This window comes from Arachis ipaensis, chromosome B02, assembly GCF_000816755.2.
Source record: "Arachis ipaensis cultivar K30076 chromosome B02, Araip1.1, whole genome shotgun sequence".
In the NCBI taxonomy this organism is placed as follows: domain Eukaryota; kingdom Viridiplantae; phylum Streptophyta; class Magnoliopsida; order Fabales; family Fabaceae; genus Arachis; species Arachis ipaensis.
The window spans coordinates 108,327,723-108,344,259 of NC_029786.2; the positions used below are offsets into that span (position 1 = coordinate 108,327,723).

Here is a 16,537-nt window from a genome sequence, read left to right on the forward strand (position 1 = left end):
TTGTTGCTATCCAATAATAATGCATGTTGTGTTTTAAATCTTGTATTTTTTTTAGTAAAAAAAAGGTTTTAAAAAAAATGGGGTCTGTGATTTAGAATGTTGAATAGTGTGACATCTTTCTAATTAAAAAAAAATTATACTAGGTAACTAATGATTTTCTTGAACAATATAAATAACGGGATCTAAAATTGGCTCAATTTAAGTAAAACACACTATACTCTAAAATATTCATCTAAATCTAAATATTAGAATAACTATCCATGCACCTAGTGAATTGAACAATCGATATATCCATTGTTCATATTGTTTAATATTTTTATTGTCTACCTATATTTTTCCTATAAAAAAAAAGTTTAGAATTCAAAATCACAACTTATTTTGTGAATATATAATAAAAATTTTAGCTAATTTTCATTTTCATTGGGTTGATCTTAGTCTTCATTGTTTATATAACATGAATAATATATATGTATAGTTTCTATTTCTTCATTCTCATACAGTTTGGTACTTTTTAAGAATTTAGATTATGTTCACAACTTAATTATCATGCTGCATTTCCTATTTCCACGTTTCTTTGTTGCAATAATTAAGTCTTGCCGTGAAAGGGAATTTTTTTTTAATTTTTCCTTGACGAAGAGGTTCTAGTATTGGGGTAAAAAAGAATTTTATGGATTAATTTTCTATCAGATTTTACTAGGTAGACAATAATTTTTGTGAATAATATGAACAATAAACTCTAAAATTAGTCTAATAAAGTAAAAATACACTACACTCCAAATTATCCACCTAAATCTTAATATTAGGATAACCATCTGCACATCTAGTAAATTGAACATTTGATATATCAATTGTTCACATTGTTTAGTATTTTCATTGTCTACCTATACTTTTCCTTTTTCTATATTTTTGGATAAAATCTTAAAATCAACAATGTTGTTATCAATGGTGGTGGGGTGATTAATGATTATCTCGAATATCATTTTCAAGAAAGTGGAAGTATCATAGATTAATGAATTCAACATTTAATGAACTTTTTCAAGGAATATGGGATTTATTTTTCGAGTAGATATGTGTCTTTAGTCTGTTAAAAAATGGCAAAGTGTAAGGAGATTATTTAGTTAATTTTAAAGAAAAAATGTGTCAAAAACAATATCTAGCTAGCTACCATTCATGATTTGCTTTTTAACAGTTTGGTGTACTGATAATTTTCTTTCAAGTATATTTTGTTTTTTGGTGACTTTTCTTTAAAGTATTTTGATTCTGATCTATAGCATGTGCGTTTTTGTTTTATTTAATAGTAAACTAATAATAACTAATTTAGTCAAAACTACAATCATCCATCAACAAATTTGATAATGATGATTTTCATTTTTTTTTCATATATACTTGGACTCTAACTTTAATGTATAACATATATATAAATATTTATATCACAAATTATAAATGCATAACAATTTTTTTATTAGTTATATTATCATTTTTTATACCAATTATTAAAGTTTTAAAATTTAATAAGCCTTACACTTTTAAAAAATAAAAATCAGTTATAGCATTGTTAAAACATAATATTATTATAATAAAGATAATTTTTTTAGTGATAAATTTTTATTCTATTAAATTTTATATTATCTTGAGAAATATATCCTATAATAATAATAAAAATAAAAATTAGGTTATACAATATAAGATGATATTTTTTTGTCATAATAAAATGATAATTTTTTTTGGTTGCCCACGGTATCCCCCAGTCTGAAAGGTCAAGATCTAATCCGTCGCGGATCGGAGCTCTATTTAAGGGTCTGTCGCTGACCAATCGATTGCTACATGCACAAGGTGGGATTCGAATCCCCAACACTTGCATAAGCGGACGAGTGAGCTGGTTTAATAAAATGATAATTTAATAATATTATAACCTTAGTTTGTGTGTATTAGCTTACTAAACTACGGCCCAATTAAATTGGGCCAAATAAAATTGGGCTTTCAGCCCATAACTGAAAATCTTTATCCAAATTACCATAATTGCCACTACCACAACAAAGTCGCCATTCACCCGAGCCTCCATCGCCACCTCTCTCAGCTCCGCCGTGCACCACCATAACGTAACCCCAATTCACAGGTACATCAAACTTGTTAGCTTCTTCTGTTTTCTCTTATACGCTTACATACGTATATACATACATACATATGTACGTATTCATAGAAAAGCTTTCAGATAGATATGCATCATGCACCATACGGTTGTGTGTACTGTATTGTTGCTTAATAACGGAGTCCATGCTCTGCAACTAACTAACTAACTAACTAACTGAGCTGAATCCGTTGAATTACATGCCTTTTATTTTCCCCTGCTTTTAGAATGAGATGATTAGGTACAACATTTTTTTCTCTATTTATGTTAAATGCTGCAACTTTACCTTCAAATGGATTCAAAGAAAGTAGGATAATTGCAAGTTTAAGGAATAGGATCGTCAAGAGCAAAATGTTCCATTATACACTGATTTCTGGTTTTTATAAAAAGAAAAATAAATAAATAAAATTGGAGATTGGAATTTTTGTTGATTTTTCATCTTGAAATATTTCGTTATACAAGTTTCTTAGTTTTTGGAAGCTATCTATTTCATGTCATTGTAGTAAATTTTCCGCTTGAGCTATAGTTCATTGGCCTTATTAGTTGTTACCGTCTTTGCGATATTGTTCAACAATAGTGTTATAAAAAATCAGGCATTAGATGTATTTAGAAACTTAATAGCTCGTGTATTTCTCATGCTACGAGTATAGAAGTTAATGGGAGTGATCAAGGATGGCACAATCTCTGGGGTTCTTCCCGACACTCGAGGATTTTTGGTGCACTATCCTGGTTATCCATCATCAGTTTCTCGAGCTTTAGATACTCTTGGTGGAATTCAAGGCATCCTTAAGGTACCAAGATAAGTTCATTATGTTCATGCCGATTATGTTGCTCTTCGTATTCAAAGGACTAATTTGTCAATGAGTTTTGGTTTATGTGAACTTTTACTTCTGTTATGGCCTGAAGTGAATTTTTTTAGGCTCGCAGTTCAGAATCAAACAAACTGGAGCTCCATTTTCGCCCTGAAGACCCATATTCGCATCCTACATTTGGGGAACTTCAGCCCTCCAACAATTTTCTTCTCAAAATATCTAAGAGAAAACCACATGATACTCATGATGCCAAAGATGATAACAGCATGTCCAGATATAGAACGGAAAATGGGATTCAAGAAAACCAACCAGAAAGCGACCAAATGGCTACCAATAATAAAGCTGAGGACTGTATATCTGCAAATGAAGAGGGCAATCTTTGTGCTGATATTGTTTCTCATTTTCCTAAAGCATATTGTTTTAATGGTTAGAAATTTATAGTTGCTTTTGTTTGGATGTTTTACTTTCCATGCCAAGAACTTAGTGGATTTATTAGCCTTAAACAACCTGTGAAGCAAATTACTTGGCTTCTATTGTTGCATTTCAAAATTATGAAGGAATGGCAGACTATCAACATGTAGTTCCTGTTCATGCGGATGTTGCCAGGAGGAAAAAGAGAAACTGGGCAGAAGTAGAAGAGCCAGCTTTTGGTGAATATCTAGTTTTAATATTCTGTCACTTCAACCTAATGTTTTTAAATGTCTCTTTTACCATGTCAAATGGTTTGTGTCTCTATTCTATAATAGATAAGGGAGGTCTCATGGATGTGGATCATGAGGATGTTATGATCATAGCTCCTCCTCTTTTTTCTCCAAAAGATATGCCAAAAGATCTAGTGTAAGTTTCTCTGATATTCTAGTTTTAAATCATAACTTGTGCCTAAGAGAATGAAAAACTCAGGGATCAGCATTGATGATTCACTAGTTATCTTTGCACAGTTGGACTAGTATTTTCATTTTGCTTTAACTCTATTTTGCTTTCAGCTTGAAACCACCTGCCATATTGAGTTCAAAACTAGGACAAGAGGAAGTTGTGCCAAATCACGTTGAGGTAAATTTAATCTGAGTTGATTTTGTAGTAAGGATCTAGGCATAGATTTCAATCCTTTTGGTATACTAGAATATAAGAGCGACTGTTGATATGTATTTCTACAATGCTACATGATAATACAGATCCATAGCAGCAAAAGTTACTCAATGCCATGTGTGCAGACGGACATGGAGCAAGTTCTTGCACTTGATTTCGACATTAAAGATATCCTTTTCTGTTGGTTTTGGAGGAAATTTTGGTTAAACTGTTAATACTTCTGAGTTCTGACTCTTAATGATTTATAAACAAGAGAACAAGAAAATATTCTAGAGACATATTGCAATAAAAATTTACTTTAGTGTTTCTGGTTTTACTTAGCTTGCTTACAGATTCCTAAGATAGTTAATTGGGAGGAATATGTACCACAAGGTTCGGATCAGCGGGAATCACAAATGGCTGTATCTAGATTGTTTGATGAACGGCCTATATGGTCGAAAAATGCCCTTAGTGAACGCTTGCTTGATATTGGCTTAAGATTTACACATAGCATGCTTAGAAGGTGACTTGCCCAAAATCTAGTCATTGGCTTTTTAATTTGCAGCAATTGAAATGCTAGATACTTGTGCAGTAACCTTTTATTCTCTGTTCTTGTAGGCTTTTGTCTAGAATTTCCTACTACTTTTCCAATGGACCATTTCTAAGGTTCTGGATCAAGAAAGGATATGATCCACGCAAAGATCCTGATTCTCGCATGTATGACTTTCTCCTTATTTGTAAATTTCTTAGTATATTTGTCTGTAGCTATTATTTAGGAGTTCTTTTCAGCATTAGAATCTTATCTGGGACGGGATTGTTTTTTATATAAATATTAATAGTTTATACTTTTCTCCAGGGTTTTGAGAATGCAAAATCTTCATCATGTCAATTAGTCCTCATAGGTTTTTGTTATGTATATATATATATGATCTGATCTTTGTTGACTATGTTTGTGTTTTTGAATCGGCAGTTATCAAAGGATTGAATATCGAATTCCAATCCCATTACGAAGTCACTTTCTTGCTCAACCAGCCAATAGGTATGTTCCTTCATTTTATCTCTTGCTTTACAAAGCAACGTTGTTAATGGAAACTTGGAAGCACTCCATTCATGTGTATGAATGTGAACGAGGAAACTGAAAATAACAATGTAGATAAACATATGCAACAGAATGCAGGTACGAATGAAGAAGATATCGTACAAAATTCTTTACAATTTCAATTAAATTTATATGCATCCTAAAACTGGATTTTTTCATGTACCTTAATATAATAACATATTTGATTTTGGTGGTTGTCACTATTTATGATTAGTATATTGTTCTTTGTGCTGTTTTCTCATTTCTTAAGGCATTTGTTTTATTTAGGCTAAAACCTAGATGGGAAGATATATGCACCTTTCGAGCATTCCCTTACAAGCTGCAGACATCTTTACAGTTATTCGAGCTTGCTGATGATTATATTCAATCAGAAATAAATAAGCCTCCATCACAGGCATCATGCACTGTAAGTTTTGTGAACCTTTATTGAATATCTCAACTCATATATGTTAGTTAGCAAAGTACTCTACTCTGCTCTTGGCGTGTTCATTCCCCTAGCATGAGGTAGAGTTCTATGTTTACTATGGATGATATGGACTTTGTCCTTTTTTTCTTCCTCCTTCCTCTTTGCTTGAATGAGCAAATAGGTAGCTGTTTTATTCCATAAAATTTTCTTCTATTCTGAAATTTTGTGCATATTGAATTGCTGTAATTTATGCCACACAAATCAAGTATACAAAATTACCTTAATTTTATCTTCCATGCATGAAGATTTGTTGAAAGATATTCCATTAACCATCTTAGTATTTTGTAGTTTGCAACGGGGTGGTTGTCACAGCACATGCTAAATTGTATTAGACAACGTCTTACGGTGCGGTTCCTACCAGTATTCCCTAAGCCTGGCACCGAGAATTTACTCAGAGCTGCCACTCTAAGGTTTGAAAAATTGAAGAGGGAATGCAGTAGGAATGCCTTGAAGCTAAAAGGAGAGGAAGCGCACAAAGCTAATTTAGGTTATTCACCTCTTTTTCGTTATTCTTTTTGCTGATATTGATTTAGTACAGTAATGGAGTTGACAAATTATTGCCACTATACAGAAAAACAAATTTAGTATGTTTTCAATTGACCGATTCTTAATTTTCTTTTTAATCTGGATCATGTAGAAACGGAAGAAAATGATGAACCTGAGAATGTTGAAGAGGATGAAGAGGAGGCAGCTGGGGGTAATAATAGCGAAGAGGAATTGGATGCTGATGAAGAACTTGATATGGTAACTCTTGTCTCTGTTTTCTTTCCCCTGCCGTGAAAGATTATATTTGCAATGCTATATTTATTTACCTCTCTTATTTGGTGTAGGATGGAGATAGTGAAATGCTTGTGCCGCCTCATTCTTGTATCCTTTTCTATTGGAACACTATATTTTACTGTTAAGTTTAAGGATTGAATCCTTATTATTGCTTTCAAGTTTCATGAAAATGTTATTCTAGACTAGAAAATGCCTCTTGTAAATAATATTTTCCTTTAGTATAGTGCAAAAATCTGATAAAACCACATAGGGATTATTCTTCAGTATCATTCAAAGATCTGGAGGGTCTTTGAATTCCTTTACAATCTTCAGATCTCAACATGGAAAATATTTCAAGGACTCATTTACAGGATCTTTTCGGTAGCTTTCCATTTAATGAGGTTGATAACAACAGGGCGCAAGAAGATGATATTGATGATGAATATCAAATATACGAGGAAGACAGTGAAGGCGATTACTCCGACGAATGAGTGCTCAAAATTCATATTTGTTAGATACACACTTAGCTAGATCTTTTCTTTGGATTGTGATTTATCTATATTGTTAACTTTGTTGCTGAAAATTTTGCTGTTTCAAGGAGCATCAAGGTTTGTTCAGTTACAATTTAAGGTCAATATTTATCCTCAAATTGTTGAATAAAAGAAACTAAATTAGATTTATATGAAAAACAATGACAAATTTGTATGAACTAGTGTAGTTATGTTTGATTTGATGGAAAGTGATTGAATATGTTTGAATTTATTATTGATGAGAAGTGATGGAATGGAGATAAATGAAAGGAAATGACATTAGCTTGGATTATTTGAAATTACATTAAATTTATTTTATTCAATTTTTTTTTTTGCTTTCATTCCAATTTTCGCTCCAAAATAAACAAGAAAATTTGGTGTTGAGTAGTTTTCAGTGATAATCCAGACAAAAACAAAGCCTTGATACTAATAAATATATCTAATGCATCATTTCGTTTGTCCCCATTTTACATATTGATTTGTTTGCATTCATTGATGTTATTGTCAGTTGGTAGTTGAAGAATTTGTTTGCATGTAACCAAGTGGCCCATATCTTACATATTTGTTTGCTATTATTTGGCAGAGCTAAAATCATCCAAACTTACCCATAAAATGGTCAAATAAGTTCCAGTGTTCTAAAATTTTTGGGTACATAGTTTTTTTTGTCTTTTGATACACTATAAAATAGGTTAATAAAAAATATCTACTAGAAGAATGAAACTATCATATCAGAATAATTAATTTTTTTCATAAACATAGTAGTTCAAATATGTAACTGTAAAATAGTTAAATCTAACAAAATTGTAGCTGTAAGCTGAGGGTGTCACAGTTTTTGAGAAGGTGGTGGAAACAAGTGTTCGTTAATGTTGTTATCCTATTAATATTTCGCTCAAGTTCTGGAATCTTCCGAAGGATCCTTCCTTTTCCCTAAGAATAATAATAACTCCAAACACTGTCTTGTTCCTCTTAGATGCAGCTCTCTGCACCAACAACAGGTCTCTCTCGATCCTTTCGTTTCCGTTTTATTCTTCTTTTTCAGTCTCGTTTTGCTCTCTTCACTACTAAGGTTTTACTCTCTGACCAAAACGGCGTCGTTTTTTCGGAGCTTAACTGTACTAAAAAATATCACACTTCACTGTTCAGTTGGTTGTTAGTTAGTTAGTTAGTTTATTCCGTTATTGTTCAGTGTGTTAGCGAAGTTGTGAACTAGGAACTCCATTTGATTTTGAGGATAAGGATTGTTTTTGTTGGTTGTCCATGGTATCTCTCAGCGTGGCAGGCTAAGGACTAATCCGTCGTGGATCTGAGTTCCATTTAAGAGTCTGTCGCTGACCATGCATAAGGCGGGATTCGAAGCCCGACACTTATTTAAGCGGACGAGTGAGCTGACCACCGACCAACCCAAGTTGGTTTAGGATAAGGATTATAATGCATTTAATTGCGTTTGGTGCAATTTCATTTAAGAATTCATCCAAAAAAGAAAAGTGAATTCAGCTGGGAAGCTGAAAATTTTGAGTGTGATGCATTGTAACCGAAGGAGCTTGAAGCATAGAGTGAGAAGCATGTTGAGTTACATATTGCCCTGCATTTTCTATTGCATAAAGTCAAAGCTGTCTTGAATTTTGAGCATTGGTGGTTGGTGAAGGGTTTCTGCCTCAATGAGTGCTTTATTTATATCTATCTATCATTTGCCTGCAGATTAGTGGCTTAAAAGGCATGGTTGACTGCTTCATAGAAGATGGAGAACAATGGTAGCAATTCAAATTCCCATCAGAATCACACTGAAAACAGTTCAGCTGATGCAAGCAAAGAGAAGAAAGATGTTTTTGTAAACCATGGTATTTTTGTCCTTGCTTCCAATTCTGGTTCTAATTCAAGATCTTCCTATTTGTTTTAATCTCATACTCGAAACCTAATTCAAGATCTTCCTATTTGTTTTAGGTTTCGAGTATGAGATTAATGTATATCCTCTTTACCTTATGTTTGTTAGTTTAGTTTATATTGAATGTCATATTGAGAACTGTATCCTTGATTCAAAACAGCAAACTAAGAAATATATATTTGTTAGTAAATTATATGTAAGAAAATGGATTTTTTATAATTGATCTCTAATTAACAACTATTTTGATACTCATTTTAGTGTCCTCTATTAAATGCCATCATTGTTTACCTCAAGTATATTTATGTTTTCATGCAGCTGAGATAGCTTGGCATCAAATGAGGAAGGAATGGGTTGGTAATCAGTCTAAAAAATTGCAGAGATCACTGAAAGATTCAATTATGAGGTATATCGATACTTCCGGTTGCATTAGTTATGATATGTCCAAAAAACTTATTTAATTAAGTTTATATTTTTTTGCCCTCCTAGTAGTAGATCAAATATGAAGTCTTCTCTATTTGGGAAGAAAGGTAGTTTCATAAGATTAGATTGGTTTTACAATTTTTGTTTACATGCTTACCCTAATGTTATGGAGAAATTCTTTTTACAGCTTGACAACTAGTTATGAGGATATGCTTTTATCTACAGAAGCTTTTCCACTGCCAATTCCATTAGCTGTAAGTCCTTTCAGATCTTCTCCCTTACTCTTCAAAACATGGGTACAAGTTATATGAAGCGTATGGATTAATCATTAATGGGGTATGCTACTTATGCAGGATATGGTGGATTTTCTTGTGGACTTTTGGCACGATGGAGGTCTCTATGATTAGATCACAGGTAATTTTATTGTAAATTTCAAGTAAGAATGTTGCGCACGGTTTTGTTTGTGCAGATTGAAGCTGAGGGAAACACATTACAGATTGATGGACAAAACCATAGCATGATTGATTCTCTTGGCAGCACAGACAGGCTTCATTTAGATTAGTTGTTGCTATTAAGCATTTATCTGCCTAACCATAATTTTGAACAAGAACAGATTCTTCTTAATATTCAGTGACCAATCTCTATGTTTTAATGGGATGTGAAACCAAGAGTTAAATTCTGGCATTTTTGTTCAGTAGCTGTTTGATATAAGTTGTTTATTCAAATTCTGCGTATGAATCTCTCAAATAAATAAACATAAAAACAAAATGGCCTATGTAAACTTCATATTTTAACATATTCATATTTTCATTGTTGAGTTAGATGTTTGCGAATGCTGGTAAGAATTGAAGAGGCATTTGTATGAACATGAAGAGGCACCTATTAACAAACCAATCCCTCAAAATAAAAGCCTTGTTATCATCATGCAAAACCATGCAACAAGGACTCCAAATCCATGCCTACGTTATCCTCAATGGCTGCCACCACGACATCCTTGTCCAAACATCACTCATCTCTTTCTTTGCTTCCTTAAACTCCCCGAGCTCGTTGCACCATTGTCGCCTTGTCTTCTCCCAAGTTACCACCCCGGACACCTTTCTATGGAATGCTATGATCAAAGCTCACTCTTATAGCCACACCCCACAATACACCATCACTTTCTACAGGTCAATGCTCAATGCTCCTGCTTCCCCTGATAGTTTCACTTACCCTTTTGTGATCAAGTCGTGTGCGCATCTGTTGAGTCCCAAACTTGGTTTCCAGGTTCAATGCCATGTAATGAAAAATGGGTGTGTTTCGGATATCTTTGTTGTGAATGCTTTGCTGCATATGTATTGTGTTTTGCAAGAAACCCCTTATGCGTGCAGGGTGTTTGATGAAAGTCCTGTGAGAGATATTGTTTCATACAATACTATGATGAGTGGATTTGTGCAGGCGGGTCGCGCAGGATGTGTGTTTCGGGTTTTCAGGGAGATGGGGGTTTTCGGAATTGAGGTTGATGAGTACACAATTGTTGCTTTGCTTTCTGTTTGTAATTTGTTGGAAGATTTCAAAATAGGGAAGCAGGTGCATTGCTTGGCATGCAAGAAAATGTGTTCCAATGATGTAGTGATGAATGCACTGGTTGATATGTATGCGAGATGTGGGTGCTTGGATATGGCTGAGAGAGTTATGAAGAGTGGGGTGAGGAGCGGTAATAGAGTTGTTGCGGCTTGGACATCCGTGGTGAGTGCCTATGCACGCCGTGGCGAGGTTGAGGTTGCTAGAAGATTGTTCAACCAAATGGATGATCGAGATTTGGTTTCTTGGACAGCAATGATCAATGGCTACTCCAATGCTGGGTATTTCCAAGAGGCATTGGATCTATTTGTGCAGTTGGAGGATTTGGGATTAAAACCAGATGTGGTTGCTGTCGTTGCTGCTCTTTCTGCGTGTGCGCGACTAGGTGCACTTGACATGGGAAGAAGGATCCACTGCCGTTATGCTGCCAAGAATTGGCCCGATTCTCAAGACGGGGGATTCATTGCTGCTGTTGTTGATATGTATGCCAAGTGTGGAAGCATAGACACTGCATTCGATATATTCAACAAAACAAGTGATAGTTTGAAAACTACTTTGCTCTATAATTCCATTATCTCTGGTCTTGCTCATCATGGCCATGGTGAATATGCTTTAACTTTGTTCAAAGAAATGAAGTTATTGGGACTAAAACCAGATGAGGTCACATTTGTAGCACTTTTGTGTGCTTTTGGCCATAATGGTCTAGTTGATGATGGCTTGAACCTCTTTGAATCCATGCTGAGTGTTTATGGTATCGATCCTCAAATGGAGCATTATGGCTGTATGGTTGATCTTCTTGGAAGAGCTGGTCATTTGAACGAAGCGTATGGTTTAATTTCGAACATGCCTTTCAAGGCCAATGCTGTGATTTGGAGAGCATTCTTAAGTGCTTGCAAGTTACATGGAGATGTGGAGTTGGCAAAAATTGCAGCACAAGAGCTTCTTAAGATGGAGCATGATCATGGCGCGCGTTATGTAATGCTCTCAAACATGCTAGCCGACACAGCGCAGCATGAAGAAGCTGCAATTGTGAGAAAAGAAATTGATGAAGTTGGAATTAAGAAACCACCTGGCTGGAGCTATGTAGAAATGAATGAAGGTCTTCACAAGTTTGTGGCAGGTGACAAGTCTCATCCAGAAGCTAAAGCCACCGAGTTGATGCTTAGGGATATCAACATGGGCCTAAAATCTTTTGGGCAGGTCATAAATGTATCAAAAATGGTGTTTGATATAGATTAACTTTTTGAGGAACAGATGGATTGTTACCCTCTTCTTTGACATTATATGAAAAGGTTAATTCAGTTATTGGTTGAGCTTCATGAAACAGTCATCAGATTCTGCAAACTAACATAGCTTCAACTTCTATTGAAATAATGTCAATATTTGCACATTAAATCTATCATTTATAACAATAAACAAAAGTTGCTAAGGTTTTCAATTTCTTTTTCTTTTTTCTCTAATAACTGAATAAGAGCTCAACATTTGAAACAAGTACAACCTGGAAGAAATAGTGCAGATATTACAACACCCCTGTAGTAAGTAATGAGGGGCAAAAGTTATATGTGTGCCGTTTTATTTTCCACAAACATATAATAGAAGAGCACATAAAATCCTGATAGTCATTCTTCTCAATTGTAATTGAGAATTGGGCTTTCATCCAATTAGTATAATCCATGTGCAAAAATTTGATATTGAAATAAATAATTATGCCACGTCCAAAAAAAAATAATAATAATAATACAAAAAGAATGTACACCAAAAGGAAAACTTCAAAATAACAATACATGTTGGAAGAAGTTGTAATCAATAACTGAGGCCTAATTGAAGTCCAAGGGCAGCATGAATAAGAAAAAGAGTCATGATGCCACTTCCCAAGATACCATGAATATTCCTTAGTCCAGGATTTCCCTGCAATTACTCAGTGAATTAAATGTATAAGTGCTGAAAAGTGTAAAAACAAGGGAAGTTGTTTCTAATATCAATGAAAAATGGGAAAGCAACGCAAATCGGGGAAAAAAAAGAGGAAATCAATACAATTCAAGCTCAGAGGAAATAAGCATCACCTCAAAGAGTGAAGGCAATATGGTTTGTACTGTCAACAAAGCAAGGCCTATAGCACCTGTAACAGCATGAGGACTGCAAACAAAGGTAACAACATTAACAAGTGCAAAATCAGATTGTTGTTTTTTCCAAATGAAAAATGCATAAAGACATGGAATTTAACCAGAAATCTTCAACTTAAGGATTAAGATACAATAATGGTTGTTGACTACCTCTCAAAAATGGGTTTATCTGATGTGAGTAGAGATGTTACTCCCCCGGTAGCACCAAGAGCAAAGAAGAAAAACATACCAGCTAAAAGCTTTGGATGCAAGTCCTTGGCCTTAGCCTTTTCTTCCTGAAAACATTCAGCATAAAAACTATAAATACAAAGCTAATTGTGGTTCATATACATCATAATAGTATGGAAATTTAGATAGTGATATCCAATGAAAAATTGTAAAATTGGAAGAACATCATACCACATCATCAGAATATTTAATGCGAAAACCAAGATAGGTACCATAGCCACCCATAGCAAAGAGCACAACTGCCTGCAAGTAACCAATATAGTTAAAACTACTGAAAAATGGTGTGTTTGGATAACTTTTTTTTTCAAGAAACACATAAGAGGAGACAAACAAATGTATCCTGAAATTAAATGGTGGATATGTTAATTCATAACAAAATTTTATAATAACAAGATTTATTTTACAATGTGTATATATATAGTGGGGAAGTTAGTGTACCATGTTGCCAGGGTGACCCCAATGCACAAGCCAATCTGGAAGGTTCCATGATTTGACAAGCTGAACAAATGGCCCAAATGTAGAACTCACAGCTCCAGCTATAAACATTAACACAATTTTTAAACTTATAAAAAAGAATTGAACTTTTTCCATATCCAAATTAAAAGTTGACAATTTTGAATTAAGAATGAGAGGGGATTGAAGTAAGTACCTCCGGGTAGAAGAGCGGCTGCAAACAGTAGTGGCAATGGAGAAAAGGAATGTAAGATAGTTTCACTCTTCTCTTCCAATTCTTCTTCTTCTCCTCCATTATGGATTATGGAAAAGTCGTCTTTTGTCACAAAACACTTGTGGTGGCGAAGCAGAGGTCTTGTTGCAAAAAAGTGAGAAGAATGAGTAGTTGGAAGGTGAAGGTGTGGTAGTTGAGAATAGTGGAATAAAGGAGGTGAAATCAACATAGGACGGAGACCAACAATAGAAGAAGCAGTAACCATGGCCATGTCTTCTAGAAACAAAGGAATGAGAACAGAACAAGGAGGAGATTCTTGTACTGTGCGTTGTTGTTAAGTGAATTTGGTGACACTGGAAAAGCTCAAAGGGGAAAGATAGATAGAGAGACAAGAGTGGAAAGGTGTGAAAAGAGACACGCTTTTTTATGTAAACAACACCTTTCCACGTGGTTTCAACACGCTCCCCTCCTTTTGGGCTTTCATATCAACAAGCCTTGGTTCTATAGCAAAATAAATGATGCCAGAAAAATATACCAATATTGAAGTGTTTTATACTGTTACTTGAATGGCAATTATTTAGCTAAATTCGTTCTTGTATGAAACGAAGTCCAGGTATCAAGAACAGAGATCATATGTTAAATTTACAGAGCTCGGCAAAATTAACTTTTTTAACCTGTCTTCATGGGTGGTTTTAAAGACTTAAAAAAACAAAACATAACTGAAGGAAAAGTAGGATTAAAAAGAAAAGGAAGCTACATTTTCTTCTAATTGATTGATAGTCTGATACAATGACGATGGCGCATAAAATTGGAGCCAAGACTCTTCCAAACTAAACCTAGTTCCTAAGAAATTCATGCATAGTCCGCGATGATGTGATGTCTTAATCTTTCTAATAGACCTAAAGTGAATGTACAAACTGCGTTTAGCTAGTATGTATTAAGATACACGATCAAAATTCTCTGCTCATTCGCATGCTTGTCAGTTGTGTCCCCCTTTTGTCCATATTGCTGTCAGTGATTGTTCAGAAATTCACAGCAAAGAGTGTCTTCATTTTATGTACCCTACAACAGTCCACTATAATGTGTTAGGGCACTACCAATTTCAGAAACAACTGCAGTATTAAAGTTCAGACATGTATATACATGTCTTGATCGTACCTTTTTGTATATACATGTAGCTTTTGTGACCAGCTAAAATGCTTCATTTATCTACTCTTAGAATGTTGTTGCATATGTGACCTCTTGATACAGACTCCCGTTGAGGATCTAATCTCCAGTGGCCATCAACAACAAATTTTATCTGCAACAAAAAATAGGTTATGTAACGATAAATATGGTACCATCAAGAAATGCTCCTACTAGAAGTAATGCAACTAACCCTGATGTGAATAAAAAGACAGATGTCAAAACACTAGTAGATGATGCACTCACCTCATACACGCCAGGATAAAGCCACAGCGTTGTTGACCAAAAACGTGTTTTCCTGCATATTATACAATGAGCAGCACATATAAATACATTTTAGAAACAGTTTAATGATGTTATAATATATTGTTATAGGATGAAGGTATGCAAATCAACAAACTATGCAATCAACAAGAAAATTATTATTGGATGATGGAAAATAAATCGGTAATTGGGGTTAATAGTAACTAGTTGAACATTCTAATTTAGAACTGAGCATTAGCACAAGACATCTGTATCACTGAAATCTTTAGAACCTTGATCCACCATAGTCTACGGCACTAGCCAACGGGTGAGGATCCAGTTTGATTCGGTGATGCCAACCATTGAAGCTACCGGCAACCTCCACAACCTCAGCATCGCCACAGAACTCGAGCTGAACCTGGAAATATAATGGAAAACAGTGCCAAAGGTACATAAATTTTAATTACACCAATACCGGGGATCCAGTGGTCTTATGTTGTGCTCCTTAAGACTTTGTTTACAACCATGAGTTTAGGGAACAATTTATAATTTCCCAATTAATACTCTCCAATTTTCTAATATTATTCATAGTGAACACTGTTAACATGTACAAGCTAAACAGTACACCAAGAGGAGACGAGATGCTCCAAATATTTGTATATTAAAAATCATGAACCGTGCAGATGCAATACCTCTTTGAGACCCGTAAGACTTTCTTCAGCATCGTGTAACTCTGCATCTTTTTCAGATATAACTTTTCTGGCTTTGTCAATTTCTGCCTCTGCCTTGGTTTGTAGGACAGACAAAGCAAGCTGAAAGCAAAAGTAACATGCTGCTGAGTGAGTAATGGATACAGTAACTCCTAAAAATTGAAGAGAGTGGTGCAGAAATCTAGAAATCACTTGTATTATCAATATTTCCCTTCCACTTAAAAAGTAGATCTGGGAAACATGATTTGTTTTACATCCATATGATAATAAGTTCCACACATAGTTCAGCTGCTTAGCAAGCTAAGATCTTGTTAGTACTTCAACAAAACAAGTAGAATCTAGAATGTTGTATGATTTGAGATACACAACTTGGCCTGATGTAAACTTAATTTCAAACCCATTAAGAAACAACTTTTTTTTACTAGAAGAAAATAATAATAATACTTCAAATGTGATAGTAACAGAAGCCCAGCCAAAGAACAAGCTTGATCCAAACTTAAAAGAGAAAAACATATCTTTTAGCATGGTTCTCGGAAATAGCTCATCTACCTTTTCCTTCTGGATCTGTTCCTTCAGCCGAGACAGCTCCAACTCCTTCTGATACTATGCAATAGAAAACGAAAAGAAAAAAATAACATGGTAAGTTATAGCTACAACTAT

The 16,537-nt window shown here is 34.5% G+C and overlaps 4 protein-coding genes across 9 annotated transcripts in view; 2 read left to right on the forward strand and 2 right to left on the reverse strand.

The window, feature by feature from the left end:
• LOC107626471 (general transcription factor 3C polypeptide 5-like) lies at positions 1,992-7,098 on the forward strand. Of its 5 annotated transcripts, none has more exons than XM_021116747.1 (15): positions 1,992-2,116; positions 2,779-2,919; positions 3,048-3,366; positions 3,498-3,590; positions 3,687-3,777; positions 3,924-3,990; positions 4,113-4,194; positions 4,357-4,528; positions 4,624-4,722; positions 4,976-5,044; positions 5,372-5,510; positions 5,859-6,057; positions 6,205-6,314; positions 6,401-6,437; positions 6,663-7,098. In XM_021116747.1, exons 2-15 carry the CDS (start codon positions 2,785-2,787, stop codon positions 6,818-6,820), a joined length of 1,770 nt encoding a protein of 589 aa, XP_020972406.1. In that variant the 5' UTR covers positions 1,992-2,116; positions 2,779-2,784; the 3' UTR covers positions 6,821-7,098. The 5 variants fall into 5 exon arrangements, with proteins under 5 accessions (XP_020972406.1, XP_020972408.1, XP_020972409.1 ...); XM_021116749.1 differs by having other exon boundaries at positions 6,208-6,314; XM_021116748.1 differs by having other exon boundaries at positions 2,048-2,116; positions 2,722-2,919.
• On the forward strand, positions 7,488-12,038 carry LOC107626467 (pentatricopeptide repeat-containing protein At2g22410, mitochondrial). Its single transcript, XM_016329355.2, has 6 exons — positions 7,488-7,854; positions 8,558-8,697; positions 9,057-9,144; positions 9,349-9,415; positions 9,515-9,575; positions 9,984-12,038. The coding sequence occupies exon 6, from the start codon at positions 10,023-10,025 to the stop codon at positions 11,958-11,960; it is 1,938 nt and encodes a 645-aa protein (XP_016184841.1). The 5' UTR covers positions 7,488-7,854; positions 8,558-8,697; positions 9,057-9,144; positions 9,349-9,415; positions 9,515-9,575; positions 9,984-10,022; the 3' UTR covers positions 11,961-12,038.
• On the reverse strand, positions 12,258-13,811 carry LOC107626469 (the record flags this gene model as incomplete). The annotated part of the gene is given in 7 exon segments (XM_016329357.2): positions 12,258-12,366; positions 12,424-12,629; positions 12,785-12,857; positions 12,995-13,119; positions 13,244-13,315; positions 13,511-13,608; positions 13,722-13,811. Coding segments are annotated over 6 exon segments (563 nt in total), but the record flags the coding sequence as incomplete, so codon positions are not given.
• LOC107628072 (uncharacterized protein DDB_G0271670) overlaps positions 14,460-16,537 on the reverse strand; it is a 4,707-nt gene continuing 2,629 nt past the window's right edge. For both annotated transcript variants that reach the window (XM_021116745.1, XM_021116746.1), the window contains exons 8-13: positions 16,427-16,480; positions 15,860-15,979; positions 15,461-15,585; positions 15,171-15,222; positions 14,898-15,039; positions 14,460-14,801 (exon numbers count right to left, since the gene is read on the reverse strand). In XM_021116745.1, the coding sequence (XP_020972404.1) occupies positions 14,941-15,039; positions 15,171-15,222; positions 15,461-15,585; positions 15,860-15,979; positions 16,427-16,480 (450 nt within the window). In that variant the 3' untranslated portion in view covers positions 14,460-14,801; positions 14,898-14,940. The remainder of the gene's footprint in view (positions 14,802-14,897; positions 15,040-15,170; positions 15,223-15,460; positions 15,586-15,859; positions 15,980-16,426; positions 16,481-16,537) is intronic.